At 47.9% G+C, this 27,490-nt stretch overlaps 2 protein-coding genes across 2 annotated transcripts; one reads left to right on the top strand and one right to left on the bottom strand.

Moving 5' to 3' along the window:
- Positions 1-1,461: 1,461 nt before the first annotated feature.
- Positions 1,462-27,096, bottom strand: GCNT4 (glucosaminyl (N-acetyl) transferase 4). The gene is made up of 2 exons (XM_037163414.2): positions 26,892-27,096; positions 1,462-5,657 (listed from the first exon to the last, which is right to left on the bottom strand). The coding sequence occupies exon 2, from the start codon at positions 5,654-5,656 to the stop codon at positions 4,292-4,294; it is 1,365 nt and encodes a 454-aa protein (XP_037019309.1). The 5' UTR covers position 5,657; positions 26,892-27,096; the 3' UTR covers positions 1,462-4,291.
- Positions 26,114-27,103, top strand: LOC128627289 (proline-rich protein 2-like). The gene has a single exon (XM_053664448.1). It carries the CDS (start codon positions 26,114-26,116, stop codon positions 27,101-27,103), a length of 990 nt encoding a protein of 329 aa, XP_053520423.1.
- Positions 27,104-27,490: the final 387 nt, after the last annotated feature.

Genomic DNA, 27,490 nt, shown 5'->3' on the forward strand with positions numbered 1-27,490 from the left:
AAAAGAACATGTAAGGCAGAGCATATAAAATATTCCTGAACTTCTGACCACAGCGTTTTCCCCTCTAAAGGTGTGCATGCTTATTGCAATATTTGGTGCTTTCTAAATGCTAAATTGGTCAAATGTTTACGATGCTGAAGAAATAATTTTTGGGAAAGATATCCTAACAGTGGTTCTCAACGTGTGGTCCAGAACAGCATCAGCCTCACCTAGGAACTTTGTTAAAGATGCAAATTTCCTTCTCCCCATGTCCATCCAACTTAGTAAGAAAGTTGGGGGGGGGAGGGAAAGGCGAACAATCTTTGTGTTTAATGAGCCAAGTGATTCTGATGCAGGCTCAAGTGTGAAAACCGTTGTCCTAGAAAAACATCGTGTAAGTTAGGGATTATGTTCTGCTGTCAGTCATAGAGAGCTGAAGTAACAGTAGTTTAACGTATGTGTCCATTTTTTTCCTCCCATAAAAGAAGCTAGGAAATAAGTAGTCTTGAATTGTTCAAACGTTGTATTTTTACTCTGTTCTTACCATATAATGTCCATCCTCATGGTTTCAAAATGGCTGCTGAAACTCCAGCCATTACAAACACATTCCAGGCAGCAGGAAAAAAGTAAGGGAGATGGGTGGAAGACAGGCTAGGTAACCCATGTTTTAAGTGCATTGTCAGATGCCCCATCCAATGACCTGCTTTTTCTTCACCACCCCTAGTTGAAATGAAGGCTGAGAATTAATAGTGGGTTATATTGTTGCCCAGAATAAAAACACAAAAGCCAAGGAGCATGGATACTAGTAAAAACTAGCAACTTTTAGATCCTTCCTGGAATGGAGTCAGTGATCAAAGTTACACTTTTGAGCATATTATTCTGAAAGAGCTCTACAGTAACCATACATTAAACACATTCTTTGATCTGTTAGAAGTATGGCTACATTCTTACTTTAGGCAAAGGTCTTTCTCACTTGAAAATTGTAACAGCCATTTATCAGAATAAATAAATACAATTCATTTGCCATAGGTTGAGGCTGTGGTTGATTAATACCAAGTGTCCTATGTAATTCTTTGAGTACATGATTTGTAACGTACATGAAAAGCAATCAGTAAAAAATAAAATAAAATAAAAATGCATTCTTTTCAGGATTGTAATCCCTGAAAAGGATTGTAATCTTGAAAATGCATCATAAGGAATTGATTCAAAGACAGAAGAAGCTTGATGTATAAAGCTGCTGACAGCATTGTTATTTATGACAACAAAACAAAAAACCAGTAGCTTAAAATTCGGAGTGGATTACTGTATGACCGGTAGATAGTCATCAAGTCATGGAGCAACACGAGAAAGTGGCTGCGAGTGTACAGGCAGCAGAAGAGAGACGAGAAAATGAATGTGGATGTGGATAAGATTCAAAGAGCATTCAGAGAACTAGAATGTGTTTGTCAGGATGTGAGAATTATGAATACAAAGGGTTTCTGTTTAAATTTCCTTTATTGTTCTATGAGAAACAACAGCAGCAGCAACAATAAAAAAGTAAAATAAATTTACGCAGATCACTGACCGTGACTTTTTCTCAGATTCTATTTGTTCTCTGCATCATAAATTCCTGGGGGTTGGTTTTTGGAGCACAATTTATTTTACAATGCTGGAGAATTAACATCTGGTAGCAGCAAACACAAAATGCAATACCAATCTATTTGAAACTCACATAATGAGAAATGTCTTTTGAAAATGGCAACATACACACAGTGGGAGACAGGGATCAGTTGATAAAAACGTTTTAAAAAGTCACAATGCTCATTCCGTCTCCATCAACTACAACAAAAACAGCTGTAACGTGCTTCAGGTACACACACTTTACACTCCCAAAGAAGATTGTCATTTCATAGCATATATCTTAAATAGTCACATTCTGGAAGGCAAGAGAAATATTCAGATTTAACTCTGCAAATTTAAACATTTATATAAATATTTCACTTAAAATAACCAAAACATTAAGAACAGCAGCAACATGTTTTTTTTTTTACTATATTACAGTAGTTTGTTCACATAATATGTATAATTTTGTAGCTCTTTCATTATTAATATATATCATCTCATACAATGTAGAAACTCCAAGGTCCTGGTTTCATCACCAAATAACTTAGAGTGTAGATTCTGTAAATACTGTCCAAAGAATAATTATAAAATACACACAGCAGAACATTCTCCAGACCAGAGGGAATCATGCCAAAAGGTTTTCGGGAAGGATTAGGTTGGAAGGCGTTAGGTTGGAAGGCGTGCAGGGAATCTGCAGGATTCCCGAGGCAAAAGCCGTTCTGACCAGCTCCCTGCAAGGCCGGGCACTGAGTCCGAGAAATGTGTCTGTGGGTGGGGGAGAGAAGGCGCCGCTGCCTCTTCATGGTTCCATGTGTCGTTTGAAGATGCAATTAGACTGATTAATAACTGGCAAACTTCTCAGTAAACAAGCAATAGAATCATTCCCCATCAGAAGCAACACACTGGACCACGAGGTGCACGTCTATTTTTCGGCATTCGCAATCACTCTGATGACCAAAGGCATAAAATCCCAGATTTCAGCAGGACCCAGTGTGCTCAAGCCTGCACGGCAGGAAAAGAACTTCCACCTCCTTCCTCGTCTAAGCCACGGGACCAACTTGCCAATCCCACTGGTTTAGGGAGAACCCCGGTGTGGAGGCTGGAGTTTCCTCATGCTGAGATTTCCTTACGGGAGTTGCTCCTGCAATTGTAGTTTCTTCTTATGTTTCAAAGGCTTTTCAGAAAAGGTAAATGGTGAAGTCTCACGATGGTGCTGGATCTACGTTAGCCTTATTGTAAGACTGTTCTCTGACATTTCGATGGTTTGTCCCTATTTTAAAAACACTTCATACACTATTCAAGTGATTCTCCCTCTCCCATACACACACACACACACACACACACACACACACACACACACACACCCTCGTGAAGAAACCAGGCTGGGCAGCCAAGTGCTCAGTCTGAAGGCCAGGAGAGCGCGCTCCTGCAGACCAAAGCAACAGCTGGCCCTGGCCACGCACAGTGACAACCCCGGGAAGTATTTCTGCAGGACTCAGCTCTACCCGACCAACAATTCCTTATTTTTAAGAACAAGGACTTGGTAATCGTTGTTTTCTGAAGAATAAAGTAATTTGAAGGGGGCAGGAAAACAGAAGCAAAAAAAAACGAGTTCAAGAGAAGAAAGGGAGATGATGGTGCTGCTTGGCAGTTGGTATCGGAAACTTTAGAACAAGCAAAGTCCGTTTCACAGACATTTAGGTCACAGAGGTTTTAAAAAGTACCTGAAAACTTCAGTCTTCCAGGGAGTCTCGCACTGGATGGATCACTGTGGAATGAGCATAATTTCATTTTGTGAAACTTACACAGGATGATGATCTATGAACCGGATGACTCAGGGTCAATGTCCTGGAATATAACACCTTGAGTATCAATCAGTTCTCATTTTTAATCAGTAAATGTGCTTTAAGAAACAGCTGAATTAAAAAGGAGGCCGTCAGGACACCGCTGTGTAACATGATGCCACAGTCATACAAATCCCTTCGTTCCTCTTCAGGCACCATGTGTCCAGACCCCCCTACCTACCCCACCACCTCCCTGAGATTCAGACACTGTGACTGCCACCCCCACAGAGTCTCCCGACCCTGAACAGAATGGGTGAGGCACCCATAGGTAACTCATGCTTTGGCAAGCAGGAAACTGGAAAATTCTTTGAGCTCTTTCTGAGGTAGTGAAGTCTTTCCTTCTAATATTCTACTGGTTAGAGGAAGTCGAAAGGGTTGAATTGCAAGGCGAGTGGAGTGCTGGTCACTGTCCTGCACTATTGTTCTGAAATGGGTGGTTTATAGGGGTGATTACCACACACTCCAAAAGTTCCTCAGCAGGATCCGGATGGTTATGTGAACAACTTAAGATATTAAGGTTGCTGAATGAGGAGGGCAAGACACAGTCCCCTGAGGGCATTGTGTAACTCACTTAAAACTTGGATTTAATCGCCCTCTATTTCTACAAAAGTACCTGGCAAGCAGTAAAAGCTCAATAAATATCTGATGGCCGTTTAAGATCGATGATTTAGCTCAGTGAGATTACAGGCAGAGACAAAGCACTCAACCGGCTGCAGGCTATTCATCACCGGAGGCTAAATCACCTTCCCTTGTGCGTGGAATCTTAGGTACCTTTCAAACGATGAAAAGGTGAAGCTCGGCTGGTCCTGGGCACGGCAGAGTCTACTACTCAACATTAACTCCACCTCGTTTCCATCGTGATTTTATCATGTTGTGACTGTGGGATTTTTACCCACAAATAACTTTGTCGAAGACAAAGTGATCCACTCTTTCTGCTGTTCTTCAAGTTTTTCTGCCAAGCATTTAATCAAGACAGGGTCCACCTTGGAATCAAATTTATTAGCAAACCAATGTCCATCTTTGATAAGCCACCTTAACTCGGCTGCTCCAAAGATACACACACTTCGGAGGTGAGAGCCCGTACAACCGGGGTAGAGAAGGCCTTCGTGATAATTCCATTTGACAAGGCGAGTCTTACTCTGTAGGTCAGACACGTCCTGGGCGGATCGAGAAATCTCCCCAGGTATACCTGGTACCCGAACCAAGGTAGCCCAAAAGTGCTCGTCAGGTGAGTATGTGTCTTCAGACCAGGCAAAAAAGTCTTCCACGAGGGAGCTGTTGAAAATATATTGAACAAATGCTCGACTTAACACAAAATAAGCACTACCAACAAAAACCTCAATGTTATGAGGGGGTGCTGCTTTGGAGAGGTTTGTCCTGACCGGTAACTTCACATACTCATAAGGCACCTGTCTGAGTTCATGGTGGTAAGTGAATCTTTCCATTTTACTGTTAGTGGGTTTCACTGTCTCTAACATATTTGCTCCATTGAGTTTCTTCAGCTCTGACACTAATTCGAAGTTTGACTTCAAAGGAAAGTCTTGCCCACACAGGTTGATAACATACTTCCATTGTACTGAAGACTCAAGAAGGTCTGACAAACAATTTAAATCAGCTTGGAGTCTGGAAATGTGGGCATATTGCACCGTCTCTAATTTGGAAGCAATGAAAATATTGGAGAAGCACTTAGCTAAATTGTTCATGGCAACTTTAAAGGTGTCAGGTGACTTCAGGTCATAATGGATGCAGTAAATATTGTGCTGGTTGTATATAGCGTGGATCAGCCTTTCAACCATAATTGCATCTTTGTGAACAACCAAAGAATAGGCTATCGGAAAGCTTTTCTCCTCTCTTGAATCAAGCTTTTGATGGTACCTTCGTAGGGTCTGATAAATGTCACAATCGCTGGTCATCGCCACAACATCTTCATCATCCAAGTCGATGATATCTCTTCTTCTTATTTCCAGGGTCTTTCCAATTTCCAAAGGCTCCTGCTCATAGACACCGGAACAGCTGACTTCATACTGGACTTCATCCTTAATGTGGGTGTATCTGTTCCTCACAAAAGGCGAGGTGCTTAGGGAATATTCCACCAAGTAAATGCCTCTCTGAGGGAAGAGGAGTCTTCCTACATTTAGAAGCTTCAACAAGGAGAGCAGCCACAGGGTTAAAAACAGGATAAAAACCTTCTGCTGTAGGGGGTATTTAAAACAACATCTGAATATCTTCATTCTGCAAGAGGCAAAAGGAATAATTCCGTTGAAATTAGTTCAGTTCAACCAAAGCCCACTGGGTACCTACCCTATGCCGGCAGAATGCTGAGCCCAAAGATGAATTAAACAAAGTTCTTGCCCTTAGAGAATCCAGAAAAAAGGAAATGAAACTGTGTAGAATGGGGGTGTTTTATGGCATTCTGTTAGCTATCTAATTTTGAGAGATGTTGCTTACCAAATAGAATGAAAAATAATGTAAACTACAAGAAATATAGGTTCTATGTAACTTTCTATTGTCTGCTTAGCACATTTGGAGAGAGAGTACTGTGGTCTGGGCAGAAGACTACCGAAATGGATGTCACTAAGCGATCTTTGGAGATACAACGGCCAACCTGAGACTAAAAGAAATATGCGTCTTGATTCTACCTTCAGATCCTGTTCAGGTCTACGTCTGAAGCCAGATGGGGAAACCCAGGGCATCCCACTGCTGCTGTGGACTGAGTGGATCCCCTCCAAAATGCGTGTGTTTAATCCCTAAACGTGATGGTATTTGGAGGTGGGGTCTCTGGGTCACAAAGGTGAATAGGGCGTGAGGGTGGAGCCCTCGTGAATGGGATTAGTGCCTTCCTGAGGAGAGAGTGCAGAGAGCTCCCTCCTCCCTTCCACCCAGTGAGGACATAGCAAGAAGTCTGCAGTCTGCACCTGGTAGAGGGCCTTCCCCAGAACCCTGTCAACCTGATCTCGGACTTGCAGTCTCCAGAACTGTGAGGGATACTTTTCTGTTTACGAGCCACTGTCTAGGGTATTTCATGACAGCTGCCAGCAGAGACTAAGACCACCTCCGGAAAGAACGGCAGTGGGCAGACACCCAACGGAGCTATAGTAGGTATCAGAGACTGTAAAATTCTGTAAAGGTCATAGACGTTTGTTAATCCTACACATTCCTCTTTTTTAAAAAACTTTGTTAGCCTCCATTTCCTCACAGGTTTAGCAATGTAGCTCTTACTGAGAGGAGAACACGACTCTCTTGGAGGGCGGGGGAGAAAAACCACCAGGGGGCAGTCAGGCGCGATCTCCCAGTCTTAAAGGTGCCGGCCCAGGAGAGCTCAGGTGTGCGAGGGGGGTGTGTGCACGAGAAGGCTCCCTGCAGTGTTACTCATTCAGGCTAAAGACTGAAAAGCACTAAAACGTCCTTCGACGGGGGTGGATTAATTGCACCCATACTAGGTGAAAAATTCTGAGACAAATCTCGGTGTGCCTGCGTGGAACAATTTCCACGATACTTTGTGAACTGGAAATAAGCGAAATGCAGAACTGTGCGTAGGGTGCTCACATGCATCAAAAAAAAAAAAGACTATACACATGGGTGTCTACACACGAAGAGCACACGTTGGTGAAGCTTTCCTTTCTCTGTCACAACTACTCTGCTGTTGTAGTGGGAGAGCAGACAGTGTGTGAGTGAGTGGGCATGGCTGTGTTCCAATAAAACTTTATTTACAAAAACAGAAAACTGGCTGAATCTGACCGATGGGCCAGAATTCCCTGGGGGACGTTGTATAGACTCGACACTGGGAACAGGAGTTCTTTGCAATGCAGGGTGGGAGAAGGCTGAGGATTAGGGGCCTGGGAAGGAGGGAGATTTCTCATCACTGAACAGCCTTTTGAGCTACTTGAACTTAAACAATGACTATATTACTTTATTAGGTAGAGGCAGCCTAATAACGGGGAGAGCACAGATGTGCTTATCTGGGGAGCAGCAGGAGCCGGGGACCCAAGGAGTACCACCCCAAGGTTTGAGGACAGGAGCGCTGGCTGAGCTCCTAAGGCCGTTCCAGGAGGTCCAAATGCTGAAAACTGGGGAGGTCTGAGGGGCCCAAATGCAGTTTCCTAACACACCCCAATAAATCTTAAATGGGAGTGCAAACTTGTCCCAGTTTCCTTAGAATTAGCAAGAACTTTTCGAACCAGATTTATTTTGCAAGATTGTATAGCTCTGCTGGGAATGACATACACTCATTTGCCTTCACCTGATTCACTCTCCCTTCAAGGACACCTTATGGACAGCGAGCTGTCCTGCAGAATCTGTGTCCTCTCTGGCCACATCCCAGTGTCTCCCTGGGGTCCTGCTGTCAGCTCACTGCTCTTTTCATCACACTCCTCCTGGGTCTTTGGACTTCAACTTCCACGTACACATCATCAACAGCTTTACCTCTAACCCTCACCTCTTGCCCAAGCTTCCAAAGTGAACATCCAACTGTCTGATGGACTTGTCCATCAGAAGTCTTACAGTTGCTCAACTTCAGCAAGTCCAGAGCTGAACCTGACATCTCCACTTCTCCTGCATCTTCTGGCTCAATTCATAGTGAGCCCATCCACTCAAGGACCCAAGGTGGAGACTCAAGGGCCATCCGACTCTTCCATGGTCCCCACACCCACCTTAACAAACCACCTCACGAACACGCCTCAAAGCCATGCTTTCTTCTCCATGCCTGCTACTAGGTCCAGACAACATTTTTGCTGAATTAGCACCCGGGCAGAGGGAATCCCACTTGGGCTCAGGGCTGAGTCCCCTGGCAGGTCTCAGCCTTTGGCTCCTCCAGAGCAGACTGAATACGGTTCTGTCTGCTCAGTTTCAAGGCCAAAGATGCTGCCAGTTGTTGGAAAGTGTGGGAACACTGGCTCTCAGTGACCAAGGAGACACAAACTACAACCCTGGATACCTGAGCACACATTTGGAAATTAGGGGTTGTCATAAAATAAACTTAGATTTATCAATCCCAAATCAATCAGTCTTGTCATTGTCCTAATTCATGCTAATTAGGCATAAATTGGAAGCAACTTGCATAAATGGCTAAGGTTAGAATGAATTTTACCCAAAGTGAATTTTTACCTTTTCTTTTCTTACTCTGTTGACCCATAGCATCTCAGCGAGCACCAGAGAATAGGTCCCCCTGATAGCACAGGGATAAAATGAGAAGATCTCACATTTCTAAAGAGGTTTACAGCGTCATGTCATTTAGAGTTGTCATGTCATTTATGATGTACCATTCAATTATCATCTTCACACTTACGTAAATAGGCAAAGGCTGGCTCCTGGTTCCATCACCCTCTCCCGGGGCCTCCTCTGCACCCACCCTTCCCTTGCACCTTCCTGAGAACAGGCTGCGTGGAGCACACACTTCTGACTCCAACCTGGCACCTGGCGGCTCTGAGAGACCATGGCTGCCTGCCTAGACAGGGAAGGTCAGGAGAGGTGGCAGCCATGCTGTGAGAAGTTGTCCTGGGTCCCATGTCTGACCTTCACCGGCTTGGGACGGGAGTTCATTTTAAAAGAAGACAGCGAGGGAATTGGAGAGCCCAGGCACCTGGCTTTTGATCCTTCTTCCAACCAGGTGTCTTTAAGGGGACACCTTGTCTGTCTGTGGGTTAATTTTTGACATCAGGGGAAAGCAGCAGCCCTAACAGGCCCCTCTGACCTAAGTCAAAGTAAAGCCCCTGCACAGAAATTCCTTTCATGGAACAAGCATTCCTTTCCCCAAGGTAGAAGAGGAGCCGTGCAGGGTGAGCTTTTGTCAAATCCTGAAAGGGGCTGTTGACTCCTTCCCTGTGGAGAGAAGTCAGCAGGTCGTCCCCACACTCTGAAGCCTGCAGGACACCATGGCTCCTCCCAGCAGGGCCTGGGGTCTGCTTAAAGAACACCCAGCAGCAGCTTTAGGGGCCAGGAACTGCAGGGGGTAGAGGGGAGCTGAGCGCAGCCACCAGTCCATTGTGGCACTGCCTCCCTTCCTGCCACCCACAGCCCAGGCCTGAGGAAACCCCAGGGCGCCAGGTTTGGAGAGACAAAACTCCCGAGGCCTGACCAGGCTCCGCCTAGAGTGGGCTGGTCTGAGGCTGGCTCTGCGGCTCCTAGGAGACCAGGGCAGTAAAGCCACCTTCTGCAAACACTCCACCCAGTCTCTTTCCCTCTTAAAGGCTCCGTCTTAAAGGCTGGGGAACAGGAAGCAGGCAGGTGTTTTGCTGCCCTGAAGCAGTCTTATAATTACAGTACCAATAATTTCCCATCCATGGGAGAAGGACATTTCTCCATCCACCTGCCAGGCAGAGAAGAAAGCCTGACCTGCTGTAGTTTGTCCCCACGTGGGTCCGGGAGCCTAGTGATGATGGCAGAACTGAGAAGGAAATAATGGCAAGGTCTGATCACTAGAGCTCAGCTGAAATGGGGCCCATCTGGATAATTCAATAAACACCCAACAGGACAGGAGGTTGAATGAAGCCTTTTTCCCAACCCTGCCAGGTGCCGTTTACAAGCTTAAAGGAAATAGCAGACACACAACGGTACACCCAGCTAAGTGGTTGTAATTGCATTCAGGGCCAAATGGCCACAGCCATTAGCAGCTCTTCAGTGAACTCTCCTTAAGTCAGCAATTTCAAAGCCCAGACATATGAACAGAGTGCATGCTTCCCTTCCCAGGGAAGGGAGGGCATGATAAATCAAGAACGGGAGGAAGGAGACTGGGAGAAAAGTACTGAATGTCTGGCTTGGGCGCCAAGAACAAGAGACCCACAGGCCATATTTGCAGATTAGGTGGCCTCAGCGCTCTCCAGTCTCCTCCCTCTCCTGTTGCCTCCCTGCACGCCTGCAATTCTTCCCCATAACCTGCCCCCATGGCAGGTGGAGGGGGGCACTTGGGAGAGAGGGAGGAAAGAAGCCGTGTGGGCTTCAGGACGCCAGACCTGGGCTTGCATCCCTGAAGAAACACTTAGTAGCTGTGAGACTGATCAAACTAACCTCTGAAGCCTGTTTTTTTCCATCTCAGAATGGGGATTAGAACCCCTTCCCCCAGCTGCTGTGAGGGCTCAGGAGACCCTGTCTGTGATGAGGGTCACCCCACAAAGATGCTCAGCACACGCGAACAGGCCTTTTCTTTCCCGTGCCCTGCTTGCCTGACGCCAAGTCAAGGGCGATGTGCTGATTTCGTGTGGGTGTGTGTTTATGAAAAAAACCCACTAGACAATTTTATGCAAACAATGTTAAGGAAATAGCTTACTTTTCTGACCAAAGTGAGAGATGGAAATCTTTTAAGGAAGGAGAAAGTTTCGGAGATCTAAGAGCTCACTCGGGAGCTGGGCAGGGAAGGAGGAAGCCACATGGGTTCCTGCAAACACTGGGGCTTCGTGAAACTCAGGGGAGGCCCCTGTACCCAGCTCAGGAACGGCCCATCAAGCCCCGGGACCCTGGACAAGTTCCTCGACTTCTCCACACCTCTGCATCCTCGCTGGTAATAGACGTTACTAACAGTAACTGCCGAAAGGAAATTTGAGGCTAAACAAGGTGAAGCACGCCAAGTCCATCACGACCGCCTGGCAAATACCAGCTGTGGTTGTGTCCGAATTGTCACCACTGTCCTCATCCCCACCACCTCCACCCTCAAGCCTGGGTACTACTATCCCCCCTCCTTTTTTAAGGATCTTGCCCAGACTTTTGGCTTATTGTCTTCTTTTTCAACATACTTTCTATTCTCCCCAAAAGTCTCAATATAAATTCAATATTTTAGAATTAATAATGCCTGAATGCCTCCAGGTAATGTTCTTTATTAATCTAATAATATCATTATTATAATGTAGAACTTTTCAATACAGAGTGGAGACTCGGGAGACTGTTTTAAATACTCAGAATTGAAGGATTCAGCCCCCTTAACAGATAGATCAGTGAGGCAGGTACCACCTTTAATCTTCTTACAAGACAGGAAGCTGAGGTCCAGGGGCTATACAGGGTTTTAGCCAAACCTGAACTTGGAGGGTTTGCCCTAGAGATAGATGTGCTCTTAACCCTTTAGCCAATACTGTCTCTTGGAATCTAAAGAAAAAATATGTTTCCCACAACAGTTTCGGTCCTTGACCAAAATTTCTCATTACTCTGCCTTATGTAACTGCCCTAAAGCTGGAACAGAAATGAATGGCAAACCAGGTTTGAAGTCCTGAGCCCTTCCACCCCATTTAGGGGCTTATGTACTTGTTCACACGGTGAGGCAGCCTGGAGGAAATGCTGGGGGGCAGCACCCGCTGGTCCCCAAGTCAGGGCGGCCGCCCTGGGCCAGGGAGATCGGAATCCCCCAGCGGAGGGGAGCCACTGAAGGAAAGGAAAGCGCATCCTAGGAAAGTCGTCATCCCTGCCTCGTCTCACATCCCTTCACTGCTTACTTGTGGACTCAATGTTTTGCAGTGACCAGTGAGCGACTCAACTGGCACTTTGTGAAAACTGCTAACTATTTTAGAAAACTTTCTGGGTGAAGTCCCTCTCTGTCTGGAGACTATTTCCTTTGTGGGCCACCTTTAACTTCTTAAACTTTGGATCATTACGTGTCAGTGTGAAAAACAGGATTTGAAGAGTTTATCGATTTAGAAATGTCAACATTTCCTTGCTAAAGTCTTGCAAAGAAGAATCATCACTGAAGAACACTAATATAAAGATGAGCTCATTAAAAAAAAAAAACCCTCATCTAGTTGAATAGGCTGAGGTCCTTCTACTGTATGTAGCTCCTTGATTTCAATAAAGCCTTTGATTCTTTCTGATGACATCACTGAACCCAGAGAAAATCCTGGAGGTACCACCCTAGCAAGCAGGAGGATGACTCAGCCGAGGTGGATTTCCTCACCGCCCCCCCTTCCCCGGCAGCCCAAGCCCAGTCTCCAAGGAGCCCGAAGGCAGGTTTCTTGCCCAGATGCAGAGGAGAGGTTGCAATGGCAAACAGTTCTCAGACTGTGAGCAGGAACAGCCAGCAGACAAAACACAAGAACGGTGCAGCAGGGTCAACAAGACAACACAAGCCGGGAACGAGCAGTCCTTAAGTAATGAGGGGATAGTTTTTAAAAGGAAAATGTTTGCCATCATTCTCTGCTTATAAAAATAAACACTTTCATTACATTAAAAAAACTCAAAGTCAGAAAAGGCTCAAAAGGAAAACAAAGCCCCCAGCAAACCGCCACCTGGGAGAACGCCATTCCGCGTTCAGTGCGTCCTTCCAGGCTGGTCTCCACGCGCCCTTTGCTGGCTTGCTTTTTAACAAGAAGTCTCACTATGTAGCATCGTCTTGTGTTCCTGTCACTTCACAAAATAGCATGAACAAGTCCTATTCTAAACTGGGTCTTTGAGTTGTTACCAGGTAAATGATTTTAAGCAGAGGTCAACGTACTTTTTTTTTAAATTTTATTTATTTTTAGAGAGAGGGGAAGAAAGGAGAAAGAGAGGGAGAGAACATCAATGTGTGGTTGCCTGTCACTTGCCCCCTACTGGGGACCTGGCCTGCAACCCAGGCATGTGCCCTGACTGGGAATTGAACCAGCAACCCTTTGTTTGCAGGCCAGGGCTCAACCCATTGAGCCACACCAGCCAGGGCTCAACATACTTTTCTACAGGAAGAAAACATTTAAATAATAGAATTTATGTTTCTGAGCCTTCTCTGCCAAAGCTTAATTAATCCATAAATCCAAAATTTTAAAACGGACAAGGAATTTAACAGCGACTGAACCCAAATTCCTCCTCCTCCTCCAAACGAGGAAACTGGCTGAGCCAGGATTCAACCGCGCTGCACTCTTGGGATGTCTTCCTCAGGACGTACACGTTTGTATGTCCAATGCCTCCCCACCAGGGGTTGGACCACAGGGCAGGGGACTTCTACTCCCCACAGCCAGGCCCCTCACGGTGGCATTCTGTCTGGCCTGGCTCCATCCCCCCCCCCTTAGACGGTTCTGGGCAAAGTCAACACAAACCTTCATGCTGCCCAAGTCACTGGACACATACCTGTCCCCTCCTAATGGTTTATGCCAAGCACTAGAACGATTTAGCACTTTCTTATTTAGTCTATTCAATAAACCTAGGAAGAAGGTACTATCATTATCCTCGTTTTTCAGAATAGGAAATTGAGTCACTTAGGATAGACAGGATGTGAAGGAGCCAGGATTTTCAACTGTGGCCCAATTTTAGAGCCAACACTTACAACCACAATGCAAGGAGGCCTCTCCAATCTCTTGGCAGCAGTAAGACCCGTCCAGAACGTACTTTGAACCCACCCACCCTTTCTACTCCAAAAGGAACCCCTCTACTCCAGGCCAGCATCAACTCTTGCCCACGTCTGAAGTAACCTGCTCACTAGCTTCCTTTGCTTCTGTCTAATCCATTCTCTACAGTGGCCAAAAGGACCTTTTAAACATATAACTCAGATTGCCGCCCCTCCCAGCCTCTAGTGCAACTCCCTACACTTAAAATCCTCCACTGGGGTTTCACTGCACTTAATCAAATCAGGACTTCCTTCCATGGCCAGGAGGCCCTGCCAGTTCCCGCCCCTGCCCTCCTCTCCAACTTCACGTGATTCCGCTCACTGCTCTCTAAGCAACACCGGCCTTCTAAAATTTTCTAGAACACCAGTCTCCTTCTTGTCTCAGGACCTTTGCAGTGCTGTCCCTATGTTTAGGCCACCGCCCCCTGGGTCGTGGCCTGACTGGCCCCTCCATATCCCTCAATGTTGGAGAAAAACCTTTCCTGGGGTCCTCACTGACCACCCTTCTCGACTCTCTCGATTACCAAAGTCCTTGTTGGCTCCAAAGCACTCACCACGGTGGCATCTCCTCTGCCAGCTGGGCAGGCCTCCTTCACGCTCTGCCCTGGCCCCACGTACCTACCTCCCAGGTGCAGGGTAGTTGCTCAGTGTGACAAAGCCAGATGACCCAATTTCTAGTCTGGGCTCTGCCATCAAAAATTCCTCAAGTGATCCTGGCAAGTCATTTAATCTTGGGCAAGTCTTTATTTCCCATGAATTAAGTGGGAAGTGGTTTTCCTATCCCACTACTGCTACTGTGAATTGTATGACCCAGTCTATTGGGGAAAAGAAACCAAACAACTTTGGTGTGCAAATTACAGAGAAAGCATCTCTGTGAGAGAGATGGTTTCTTGGGAAAGCTGGGCGTCGATACGTTGTAGTTTAGTTTTATTTTGCTAAAATAGTGCCTGGATTGTTCCCTTCTTTCTGATGTGCTATTTCGTCTTCAGTAGTTGACAACCTTCTTTTTTGTTAATGTCTGTTGCATATACTATTCCTGAAGACACACCTGTTTTGGATTTTCAAAGACAAGACGATAGTTACTCTGATTAAACTTTAAAGTTTTTTCTCCCCAAGTCTGCTCAATAGCTTATGAAAAACTGATAGTCAAACAATTCCTTTAAAGACACCCAAGAAGAGCAATGCAATCAGTTTTGTGCAGTTACCGTCTGCTAAATAGCTTCTGTAACCCTATGTGTTGCAGGAGCTACAAAATTTCACGTAACAAGTGGTACTGAGGATTCTGCAGCAACGTGAGGACAAATACGGCCAACTCCGTACTTTATACTGCCAAAATTAATTCCTCAAAGGTTACACAGAGTGACAGGCATGGTAACTCTGATTTCCCCCTGGGCATTTGAAACAGAACCTCTCACCCGGGACCGCCTCACGGAGGCAGCAGCTGTGGATCACGGCAGAAGTGGCGTAAGGCCAGGCCACACTCTCGTGAATGGATTGGACACACTCAGTTCTGAGCCAGCAGGACAGCTCCTCTGTTTGCTGTGTTCTGCCAGTGTGGCGGGGAGCTGGGCTGGAGACATCGGTGTGCTTCTGCACTTCTGTTGCCATGCTCAAGACTGGCAACCCCGGCACGATGCTGCCATTTGGGAAAGACCTGTATTTTCTGATTTCCTGAAAGCTCCTGCGCATATAGATACAATAAAGTGAAGATCCAGGAGCTTAAAATTAAGTTAAACAGGTGGGGAAATATCGGCAGTGCTCAGAAAAATTCTGCTGAAATAGGAATTTCAAAAGCAGTAGTTTCTTGTCAACTGTCTTGCTGAAAGTCAATTCTAGACGTGACTCCAGGAAGCTCTCCAGTTGGCACCTCCTGCAGGCATGCATTCTAGCGACGGTTCTACATACAGTGGCAGATCTCAACGCGGAGGTTTTATTTTAGGTTAATGGAATTAAAATGATTATTTAGTTAAAAACTAAATATCTATGCAAACATATGCCGACTGCGTAGGACACAAAAGTAAAAACCAAGCCCCTCAGACTTGCATCCGCACCATAATGCTGCTGCAGTCCTTAGGATGGTGTGGTGCGGCGCTGGACAGACTGGGGGTGGGGGTGGAATTTAGGAATAGACCTGGCAGGGAAGGGTTTTACACATGGCTGTGGTAGTGACGACTAGTCACCTTCCAACATCCATCCTTCCTCTATTCTTTAGTAACAGAACCCCTCCATTGTTGGCAGCAGAAATGGGCCCCTCTAAAAGCCCTTTTCTCCAGCCTCCATAATAAAGCATCAGTCCATGAAATATAATGTCAGTACCTGGGAAAGTTCTTTAAAGGAACCTGATTTGGGGGGAAGTATGCCACTTTGTTACGTTTTTCCTTTCGTTCACCTTTCTGTCTGCAACTCTGGTGTGATGGCCAGTATTGCAGCAGCCACCTTGGGACCATGAAGAACAGGTCAAGAGAACATAGGAGACCTTAGCCCCGAAACCCTCAAACCGCTGAACCCCTACTCTGCATTCTTGTCACATGAGAAAAATAAGCCCCTTATGTGTTTAAGCCACGTTGCAAAGATATACTTTGAAAGATGACCGTGTGAACAGAGTAATGCTTAGAACATACATGCACAATTAAACTAAAATTTAAGCCAGGCTTAACCACCTATTTATACAACAGTAAAATTCCATAGACAGCTAATGCAAACTTATGTCTCAGATGATGCTTAATGTCTCATTCCTCTGTATTTAGGAGCTTATAGAGGCTTTAGGTAAACATCTGAAGGACAGCGCACCCCAAGATTTACCAAATTAACTCTAACACTGGCATGAACTGTGCAGACTGTCTCAGGTACACACGACTCAGCTCACAGCAGCCCCCACCCCCTTTTATCTGGTTCTGGCCATAAGCAGGGGGTAGGCCACAGTAATTTCTGAAAGTCACCTTACAGATGAGCAGCCTCCTGGAGAGCTTGTTGTAACAAGCTTGTTACATATCAAGAAAAAGATAACAGAACAACTCACAGGGTGAGCCACGTGAAATAGATGTGAGTCACTCCCTCATTCCTCCCCTGCCTGCCACACGCTGGCCTCCTCTACCTCATCCTCCTCTAACTTTGTTAGACAGAATGAGTTTTTAATTTAAAGCCGATGGCTTTGAATATAAGTCCCTACCGCACACAGGAGCTGTTGCTAATCTCTTTAGCAGCTGCCTGATCTGTGTGAAAGCGGGCCCAGGGCGCTGACTCACAGGGATGCCTTGAGGGCAGAGCTCAGGCAGCCGTGCCTTCTGGCCGGAGGCCCAGGAGGGAGTCTCGGGCTGGCACACAGGCCGCAGGATGGTGGGGGGCGGAGAGCACTCAGACGACAGCCAGAGACGGAGCACGCAGTGTCACAGAGCAGGGGCTGTTCTGCCAACAGGGACTGGACTTCATCGGCAACGCCAGCTCCTGCACCCAGAGACCACCGCCCAGAGGCCGCCTGGGCAGGATGTGCAGGAGCCTCGTCGACGCCTTCATGACCATTCTCAAGGTCAAGGGGGAAGTCAGATGGGTGCCCATTACACTATTCTTACAGCTTTTTCTGTAGGTTTTAAATTTTTCAAAAATAGAAGGTTTTTGCTTGTTTACAGTTTTTTAAAAAGATTTTATTTATTTAATTTTAGAGAGAGGGCAAGACAGGGAGAGAAAAATCAATGTGTGGTTGCCTCTCCTGCATCCCCCAAAGAGGACCTGGCCTGCAACCCAGGCATGTGCCTGACTGGGAATCCAACCCGCACACTTTGGTTCCCACTCAGGGAAGATCCCTGAGTGCCACCCAGGGTGGCACTCAGCCCACTCAGCCGCACCAGCCAGGGTTCACCAGCACAGTTTTAAACGTCTTTCTGAGTCTGGAGTCACTGCTGTCCTCTCTGGAATATACACTTTGCATTAGCTGCTTACCTTCTTTATTATAGAAATAACTTTTCTTTTGTTGTTCCATAATTATGAATTAGGTGGTGATCATAAAAACATGTTTCTATTATTTTATTGTGGTAAAACATACCACATATATACAACATAAAAACATACAACTTTAACCATTTGTAAGGGTGCAGTTCAGGGGCAGTAAGTATAATCACCCTGTTTTGCAGCCATTACTACCATCCACTCACAGAACTGTTTCTTCCTCCCCCACTGACTTCGGGGCCCCCACACACTGATTTCCACTCCCCGCCCCCCGCCACCGGCAACCACCCTTCTACTTTCTCATTATCTGAATTTGACTGCTGCAGGAACCTCATACAGGGGGAATCAGACAAGGCTTGTCCTTTTGTGGCTGGCTTATTTGACTTAACACAATGTCTTCAAGTTTTATTCATTTTCTTCCTTTTAAGGCTGAATTAAATTCCATTGTATGTATACACGGCATTTTGTTTATGTGTTTGTCCATGGACATGCCCTCATTGCTCCCATCTTTTGGCTACTGTGAATAATTCTACTATGGACATGGATATACAAATATTTATCCGCATCCCGGCTCTCACTTCTTTTGGGTGTATGCCTGCCCCCCCAAACATATATGGCCTATGTATATATGCTTTATTCTCATATATCCTACTTCTATCCCCTTCTATCCTACTTTTTAAAAAGATTTTATTCATTTATCTTTAGAGGGGAAGGGAAGGAGAGAGGGAGAGAAATCTCAATGTATGGTTGCCTCTCACGTGTCCCCTGCTGGGAAGTGGCTTGTAACCTAGGCAATGTACCCTGAATCAAACTGCAATTTCTTAGTTCGCAGGCCCACGCTCAATCCACTGAGCTACACCAGCCGGGGCCCCTTCTATCCTACTTTTATCTACCCAGCGAACCTGTACTGCGTGCCTGAGGCTGCTGGGCAGACACTACACTAGATCCTGGGGAGACACAACGAGACGCTGGGCTGCCCGGGGGATGCAGAGAGGCACAATCTCAAGGAATCCCTGTCATTTTGTTACATTCCAATTTTACTGTAGACATAGTTTCTGAGAAAAGGTAAGTCACGAGCCAGCACTGGGAAAGGTTTCCTTTTATTCAGGGGTTTTCCTGCCATGGTATTGCCTTTATGTTTCCCTTTCCCAGATCTCTCCCGTGGCTCCCCACCCTTCCTCCAGCCCCACCACCTCCACATCATTCTACCAGTGTTTTGCCATGATCTCGTCTTCACGGCCAAGTGTATCTGCCTGGTGTGCCGTCCCACTCCTCACTCCTGACCCGTCTGACACTGCATCTGTCCACCTCTGCCTGCCTCAGTGGGAGGCCGCGTGGCTGCCGGCAAAGCCAGAGGAAGAGAGAACCTGGTGGGAGATGATGGCTGGCAGGCAGAGGTGGAATGTGGGGGTGCAGAGAAAGGACCCCACAGTGCAAATATTCCAAATATGCCGCAGTGACACAGAGGAGAAGAAGGAAGAGAAACCTGGGCAAGCCAGGGGCCAGGCTGGGGCCATTTTTCCTGGCCCGCCCTCTGCGGTAGCCCGGGTGAGCAGCACTGTTGTGGGCCGCCGGGATCGAGGTGACCAGGAGAAACGCCAGGGTGTGCAGAGCCTCTGGGAACAGACCCGGCCTATCCGAGAGCAGAGAGGCCGCCTGTCCAGTCTGGGCACAGGAAGCCCTGCTCCCAGGGGACAACCCTGTCTACTTTAACTAGATGCGAAAACAACAAAAGGGGACCGAGGAAGAATGGAAGCAAATGAAGAGCTAGAAGTACCAAGTGTTCGTGGACATTTACTTGAGATCACAAAGAGCTGCATTAGCACCAGGCCCTTCCTCACTTGCTGCGCTAAGGGAAGAACATCACATGGCATCGTAAGAGGTTCAGTAGAATCTTGGAGGAGGAAAGCAGTCTTGGATGTTTTAGAGATTTTTGCAGTTTGGTTTCAGGCTGGTCTTTCAATGCAGGGGGAGGGAAGAAGGAGCGGGTTTGAGTAGGGTTAGATAAGGATCATAAATAACAGTGTAGAATTCCAGGCACTTCTGCATGCTCCAGCGACCCTGGCCAAACACATTCTTGCCATGAGGTTGTTTTGCTTTTGCTCTTTGAAGCTTTTTTCTTTCTGGTGTAATTACATTATCTAATTGTGCTCCTTTAAGAATCATGTATGACAGATCACCACCAGACATGTGAGAAGACACTCAGCCTCACTAGCTATAAGGTAAATGCAAATCAAAACCACAATGAGATACTACTTCACACCTGTTAGAATGGCTACTCTCAATAGGACAGGAAATAACAAGCAGTGGCCAGGATACGTGGAGAAAAAAGAACCTGCACACTGCTGGTAGGAGTGTAAACTGGTGCAGGCACGACGGAAAACAGCATGGCGGTTCCTCAAAAAATGAAGAATAGAACTACCATGTGACCCAGCAACCCCTCTTCTGGGTATCCACCTAAAAAATTGGAAACACTTATTCCCAAAGATTTATGCTCCCCCGTATTCACTGCAGGGTTGTTCACGATATCCAAGACTTGGAAACAACCTAAGTGTCCTCCAGCGGTTGACTGAAAAAAGGAGAGGTGGTTCATAGAGACAACAAAATATTACTCAGCCATGAAAAATGATGAAAATTTCCATCTGCGACAACATGGATGCATCCTGAGTGTATCAGTAAAATAAGGCAGACAGAAACAGAAGAGAACCATATAATTTCACTCAGATGAGGGATATAAAACAGAAAGCAACAAATGAACACAAAAAACAAACTCGCAGGCACAGTTAACAGTACAACGGCTACCAGAGGGGAGAGGGACCAGGGAGGATGACGAATATATATGGCGAGGGAAGGTGGGGAAAGGGGGTCAAATATATACGGTGAGGGAAGGAGACTGAACTCTGGATGGTGAGCACACAATGTAATACACAGATGCTCTTACAACTCATGCTAGCCCAATAAATTTAACTTTAAAAATTCTAAAAATAAAAAAGAATCATGTGCAAAATTTTACAATAAAAAATCAAAAAACTTCACTCTTGACTAAATATGGACTTGATCACAAAACTGTTGCATTCCGGAGCTTGAGGGAGGCGGGTGTGCAGTGAAGCAGAGGAATGAGGAGACCCAAGTTTTACTTCCTATTATTTTGAAACTTCTGAATTGTGTCACCTGGCGGTATAGACCTAAGAGGGAGAGGCAACTGATCACCACCAACAGCTCCTGGTGACATGCTGTAGGGGACATGGTGAGAGACGCAGGGGATGGAGTTAGAAAACAGCGCCCCCCAAAGAGGAGTGGCGTGAGGGAGCACTGCAGAATAGCGGTCATTTCCACGCGAACTTCGACGGGCGTGATGACCGCGGCTCTGAAGTGAAGCCCACAAGGACTAAAAGTTCTCAAGCCTCATTAACTGTGGGGAAGGCCTCTGATAAAAATACTCATATCATTAATTCCTCAGGCCAGGACATCAGCAGCCAAACAGGCAGAGGACATAAAGGTTTTTATGAAAAAGGACAAAAGTAGGAGGACCCAAACAGATCTGGACAGACTTGGACCTAGTAAGATGGAATTTAACTGAGGTAAAGACTCAACACATAGGCTCTGACTGGTGTAGTTCTGTGGATTGAGTGCGGGCCTGGGAACCAAAGGATAAGTGTTCGATTCCCAGTCAGGGCACGTGCCTGGGTTGCAGGCCAGTTCCCAACACAGGACATGTGAGAGGCAACCATACATTGATATTTCTCTCCCTCTCTCCTTCCCTTCCCCTCTAAAGATAAATAAATAAAATCTTTTTTTAAAAAAAGACTTAACATACAGGTCCAAGAAATTAACTGCCCTTGTACCAGAGGAAGAAACGTGGTTTAACAGGACATTTGTGCAGGAAAGCTTGGTGTTTTGGTTGACTGTATGTTTGGAAGTGTCACTCTTTGGTAGAAAACGGCCAGATTTTTTTTAAAGGCAGCAAAACCAAACCCCAAACAAATCAATCTCATGCTGTGAGAACCACAGAACTACAGCACATCAGAGCCTAAAGGTTTCTTACAAAGCATCTCCTACCAGTTTAGACCTCGGGACGGAGAAAGGGATGGGTTTGTGTCTGGGTACCACCTCCTACAAGGATACTGACTGATGATGGGAGACAGCGCAGTGAGAAGCTAGTGACCACAAGAAGGAAATGAAAGGTGAAGACCAAAGACGTGAAAATTAGAGGAACCAAAGCTGACTCTAAATATTGAAACACAGGTTGCTGGGCCAAGGTCCTGATTCAGCATACCTGGTGCTCTAGGAATCTGCTTTTCATGGGTGCAAATTACCATAATAAGTTCCAGGAGGATGCTGATGCATCTGGCCCAGGGACCACACCGAGAACCACTGCTCTAAGAAAAAAAAATGATAGTTCCAAAAACTTGGAGTATATATATATATATATATATATATATATATATATTCTCCAAGTTTTTACCAAGACTCGGCCTATTTCCCAGGAAGTCCAATTTAGGAACAATTTATTGGTTTTAAAGCCCACACATTGGTATTTAAGTTTATGCTTGAAAGTTCTACCTTTGCTTTCTGACCCTTAGTGTTTCTTATTAGTTCAGCTTCGTAAAGCAGACTTCTGTTTCTGCTGCTGCTTCATTTTTCTGGCATTTTATATAACAGTTTCTCCCTGGTCTTCTTTCGCTTTTCCTATATTTTTCTATTATGTTCAGCAGAACAAGCTTCATTACACATTAAGATGTGACCTGCTTTTATCAAATGGTATCTGGCTGCCCACATCTTCTATAACAGTAAATATTGATCCAGGCCTTCCCCCAACGCCCACACTAAGCCCACGTGCCCAGGGGCCCATTAGGTTGTGAAGCAGCTGCATTTAATTCCTGATTAATTTTATTTGATCTTATGTATTTGAAGCATCAGACTTTAGGAAAATTACCAGCAGATGGAAATGCATATAAAATGACATGCAAAGCAATGCAAATTAATACAAACCATACATCTCTAAATTGCTTAGGATAAGTCTGATGCCTCGACACCAGTGCCTGCTTTGCTTCTCTGCACTCTGGCAAGCGATACCAGAGCCTTTCATTACAGTTAATTCTATACAGAACCCAGCATCTGACACTTGTTGACATGACAAGTAGAAGACACCTCTGTACACGAGTCAGACAAACTGGATCCTGGCCTTGGCTTTGCCACTGTTTGGCTCTATGGACTTGGGCAGGTTCTCAAAATTCTCTAGGTCTCAGATTCTACATCTGGAAGCGATGGGAACGACATCATCACAATAAATCCACCAGCGCTGAGGCTCCCTGGGCGCTCAACGTGTTCCAGGAACAGTGCACACACACACACTGTGCACACAGGACACACACACATATGAGGCACCCATGGTGTGTGCATGCACCCCTCACAAGAGCCTACAGGAAGGCACCACGCAGCGGGTACCTCTTAGGTGTGGTGCCATTTAAGAGACCAGGAAACCAAGACACAAAGGTCAGGAAACTTGTGCAAGGTCTTGAGCTAGCGAGTGGCAGGAAGGGCTGGAGCCAGGACCACAGCAGTGTCAGCCCAGGGGCCTCTCTCATTCCCACTGCAGCGCTTCTCTCCGATTTCCATCTCTGCTTTCCCTAATCATTCAATTCGTGTATCCACGAAGTAAAACTTCACATTTCAAAAGACTTTTGGTAAGATATTGGTAGTTAGTTATGAGAGTTTGATATCAAAATGCCAGCGCGATCAGATTTTTACCTAATACTTCAAGGGCGGGAGGGGCTGCGGATATCCTGTTTGCTCACCCTCTCCTTCCCATTCATTCATTCCATTTACAGACCAATAGGCCCTCTCATCTTTAAAAAGCCGGCCCCCGGTCCCACCTCTCATTCAAGGAGCAGCCTCCAGGGAAGTAAGTGCGCCTGCCCCCACCCCCACCACTGTGCGCACAGGAACACACCAGGCATTGCTCACTCCCTCTTACAGCTTCGGTGGAAGACCAGGGTGGTTTTCCCACTTCTCCCCATGAAGACAGGGGCTCTTTGCCAGGTCCACACCCTTTCCCCAACCCACCTCAGGATTCAAGTAACAGCCCAATACTAGTGACCTCCTAGCTCACTAGAGGGTAATCGTGGGCCTGATCTATCCAGATACTTACTACTATATTTTGTGTATAATAGGCTCCCATGTACAATGCACACCCACGTTGTTGGCCCAAACTTTCAGGGAAAAAAATCTTTCATTTGATTTTTTATTCAATTTTTTTTATTCAATTTTTATTTATATTTAGAAACAAAACTGACAATCATATTCCAGGGTATTATTTTACACACGGAGATCATAATTGCTTTCTAGAACTACACTTTAATTAAAAAAATAAAAGCGATAAAGATATTTATACAGATACAGAGTCAGTGCTACCCATGTATCATGAGCCTCCTTATTTTTCCCCCCAAAATTTTGGCAAAAACATGTACATTATACATGGCAAAGTATGGTAAGTATTTCTACTCAGGGGCCTAGAGAGCAGCTCAGACCTCACAAAACCAAACCTGTCTTTCCCCCAAATCTGCCCCCTCCACTGAAAATGGCTGAGCCATCCCCCCAAGCGCTCCCACTCCAGCTGGGTGGGAGTCACTCCGCACTCTCACACCCTACACAAAACTCCTCACGAGGACTCTCCGGGGTCCACCATGAGTCCACCCACGTGTGTTATCCCCACAGCCACTGCTCCGCCTGGACCACCAGGCCCCTCGCAGCCCCCAGCTAGCTCTGCCAACTTTAAGGGCTCCTCAAGTCCGTTCTCCACACAGTCCTTGGAGCTTTGTTTTGTTCTGAATTTAAACCTCATCAATATCCTTTCGGATGTGAAACAGTCCTGAGGATCAATTCCACAAAATGACCCAAAGACCTGGCATCATCTAGTCCTGGTACCTGCTGACCTCACCTGGTGCCATTCTCCCCTCAGGCCCTGCTGGACCCGGAACAATGCCTGTGCTCCCCTCCTCTGCCTTAGGGCACACCCTTCCTGAGGGGGGGGTGGACACACTCCCCCTTTCTCCTCCCTCTACCTAGTTTAGGCAGCTCCCAGTCATCCTTCAGGTTCCACCTTAAATCTCCCCAAGAAGGCCTCTTGCCCTCACCCCAGCGGTCTGTGCTCCCACAGCACCAAGTACGACCTGGCACACAGTAAGTGCTCAACAAGCCTGGGTTGATGAGGTGACTTTTCACGCTTGCATTTCATAATCTTACTACCTTCTTCCTGCTCCCAGCCTAAGAAGGAAATCCTGTAAAGCTGACCTAGTTTTACTTCCAGTCTGTGGTGCTATACTCAGCCCCAGGTCCCCAACCACGGTCCCAGCACTAGCAGCCCCACTAGTTGGTGACTTCCATGGAAAGAAAGCAGAAACTGGGTATTCTCTGGACGGTCTCTATCTGTCCCCGCTCCCATGACCAAGTTCATGCAAAGTTAGTTTCATAACTATTTCTTCTCTGCATATCCTGAGGACACTTAGCATGGTGCCATCAAGTGGCAACTTTGACTAATTGCCCGATTATACCATTCACCCCTATACACGATCTCTCTGCAGACTGTGTGGCATTTAGCAAGTAACTTTAGCAAGAGGTAGTATCTGCCTCTCAAAGGACCGAGTTCAAGTGAAAGCCTGGAGGGAACACTTCTTCCTCGCTCCCACAGGAAACACTTGCACGTCTTTCCCAGAACCATTCAGTGGCGCACAACCTGGTTCTCCCGGTGGCTATGCTGGCTATTGTTTCTCTGCAAATCCAAGTTCATTATGATTTGACAGCCTCTTAATTGGTCATTTCTCACAGAGAAATGGACCTTAGAATGTGCAGCATACAAACTGCTCTCCGCAATGCTTCACTTACTTCCTCAAAGATTTTACTTCCTCAAGGCACGATCCACAAACTGCCGGAAAGGACCGGACCGGCTCGGGAGTGTATTCGATAGGGGGTTGCCTAGTAAGGGCCGGTCTCTGCCCAGGTCAAAAGGAGCGACTTCTACGCCTGCCAAACCGCGCGAACACTTAAATCATCTACCCCGACCCCCTTAATATTCTGGTTTGTTGCTTTCCACTTTTGAGGATGAGAAGAGGAAAGGACACGCGCCCAAGGCTAAGCCCCCCCCCGCCCCCCAGCCTGGCTGCAGCGCCGCGCACAAGGTTCCCCAGCGACGACGACACGGAAAACCTCCCCCGGGTCGGAAAGGGTGGTTCTCGAATTAACAAAACAACACCGCCCACTCGCACCGCTAGTCCAAGTGAAGACGGTAAACGGACTCCCGAGTCCACACCTCTCGGCTCCGGGCCCGCGGGGAGAGGCCCCGCCGCAGCCACACTTGACCTTAGAAAGTGCGGAAGAACCGTCCCTGCGGAGGCCGCGGCGGGGCGGCCAGTGCCGCGGCCTCGGAAGCCCGAACTGTTATGAGACCCCCGCCCGCTACACACACACACCGCGTCCTATGGCGAAAGCGGAGGAAGCAGCCCCTTCCCGCACGCGCCGCCCCGGTCTCCCGCCTACTGGCCTCGGCCCCCCGGGGCCAGGACGCCCGAGTCTCGGGAGAGTGAGTCCGGAAAAACGGGCGTCGGGACCTCGTCCGCGGCTCCCCTCCCCTGGGCGGGTCCAGGTGGCCCTCGGCCAGGAAGGACCAGCACCGCGGGACCGGGCCGGGGAAGGGCGCCTCCCGGCAGCCACGTTCTCACCGCCGTGGGAGCCCCGGGAAGACCCCGGGACGCGCCAGAGACCCCGGGTCTCCCTGCCCCGAACCCGGGGTGCGGACCCGCACCTGCGTCTCCCAGGCCGCCCCCGTGGACACGTGCGGGCTGCCCCGCGCTCTGACCCAGCGCCGGCTTCAGGGAACTTTCCGGGGTCCGGCCGCGGCGCAGGGCCGCGAAGTTGCTGCGCACCGCGGAGTCGCCCGCCCAGCCCCGGGCTCCCACCTCCGCCTGCCGGGTGCCCGCGCCGGCCCCTGGGGACGCCCGCAGGCCGGCGGGCGCGGGTCCGGGCCCGGGCTCAGCCCCCAGTCTCCAGGCGACTCTCCCGGCCCACCCCACCCCCACCCTTTAGAGGCGCGCGGCGCCCAAGTTTTCTCCCGCGGGAAAGCGAGAGTCGAGAGGAGAAAGTCCGGGCGTCCGGGCTACCCAGCCCCTGGGGCAGGAGCTCCGCACCCGCCATCGCGGGACACCCCACACCTCGGGCCCCCGCGTCCCTCGCTGGCCTGCGGGGCCAAGTCTACTTACGAAAGGGGGCGGCGCAGCCCCGAACGCAAGGTCCCGGAGGCTGCAGAAGCCGCCCCTGTGGGGACCCAGAGCTGCGCTCCGGCCTCCCGGCCCCTCTGTGGCGGCGGCTTCCTCCCGCCTCCTCCTCCTCCTCCGCCACTTCGGCGGCGCGCCCTTCAAGGGAGTTGCTTTCCCTCGGCCGTGGGTGGGAGAGCGCCGAGCGGCCCCCGTGACGTGGAGGGGAAAGGAGGAGCGCCGCTGCCGCGCTCCCGCTGGGGGAGCTCGGGGCCCCTGCGCTCCGGGATCCCGGCTCCGCGCAAACTTCCCAGGCGCGCGGCGCGCTCTGCTCCGGCTTGGCCGCCACTGCCCTGAGTGTCATCCAGGTTCGTTCCCTGCCCGCGCTAGGCCCAAATCCCAGGTCTGGAGAGCTAAGTGACTTGCCTTAAGTCGCACAGACGGCGGTGACAAAGCAAACTCACATCTGCGTCTCCTGGCTTCCCTCTGAAGGCCAGCCTCCGAGAGGCTCCGGCTTTGCAGGACTCGCCCGCTCTCTTTGCTAAGATGCGGACGGTGCCCCACGCAGCCTGGAGACATGTCGTCTAGGAGCTGCGTGGGTAGGT

Source organism: Artibeus jamaicensis, unplaced genomic scaffold (genome assembly GCF_021234435.1).
Source record: "Artibeus jamaicensis isolate MK-2021 breed Jamaican fruit bat unplaced genomic scaffold, CSHL_Jam_final contig_373, whole genome shotgun sequence".
Lineage (NCBI taxonomy): Eukaryota > Metazoa > Chordata > Mammalia > Chiroptera > Phyllostomidae > Artibeus > Artibeus jamaicensis.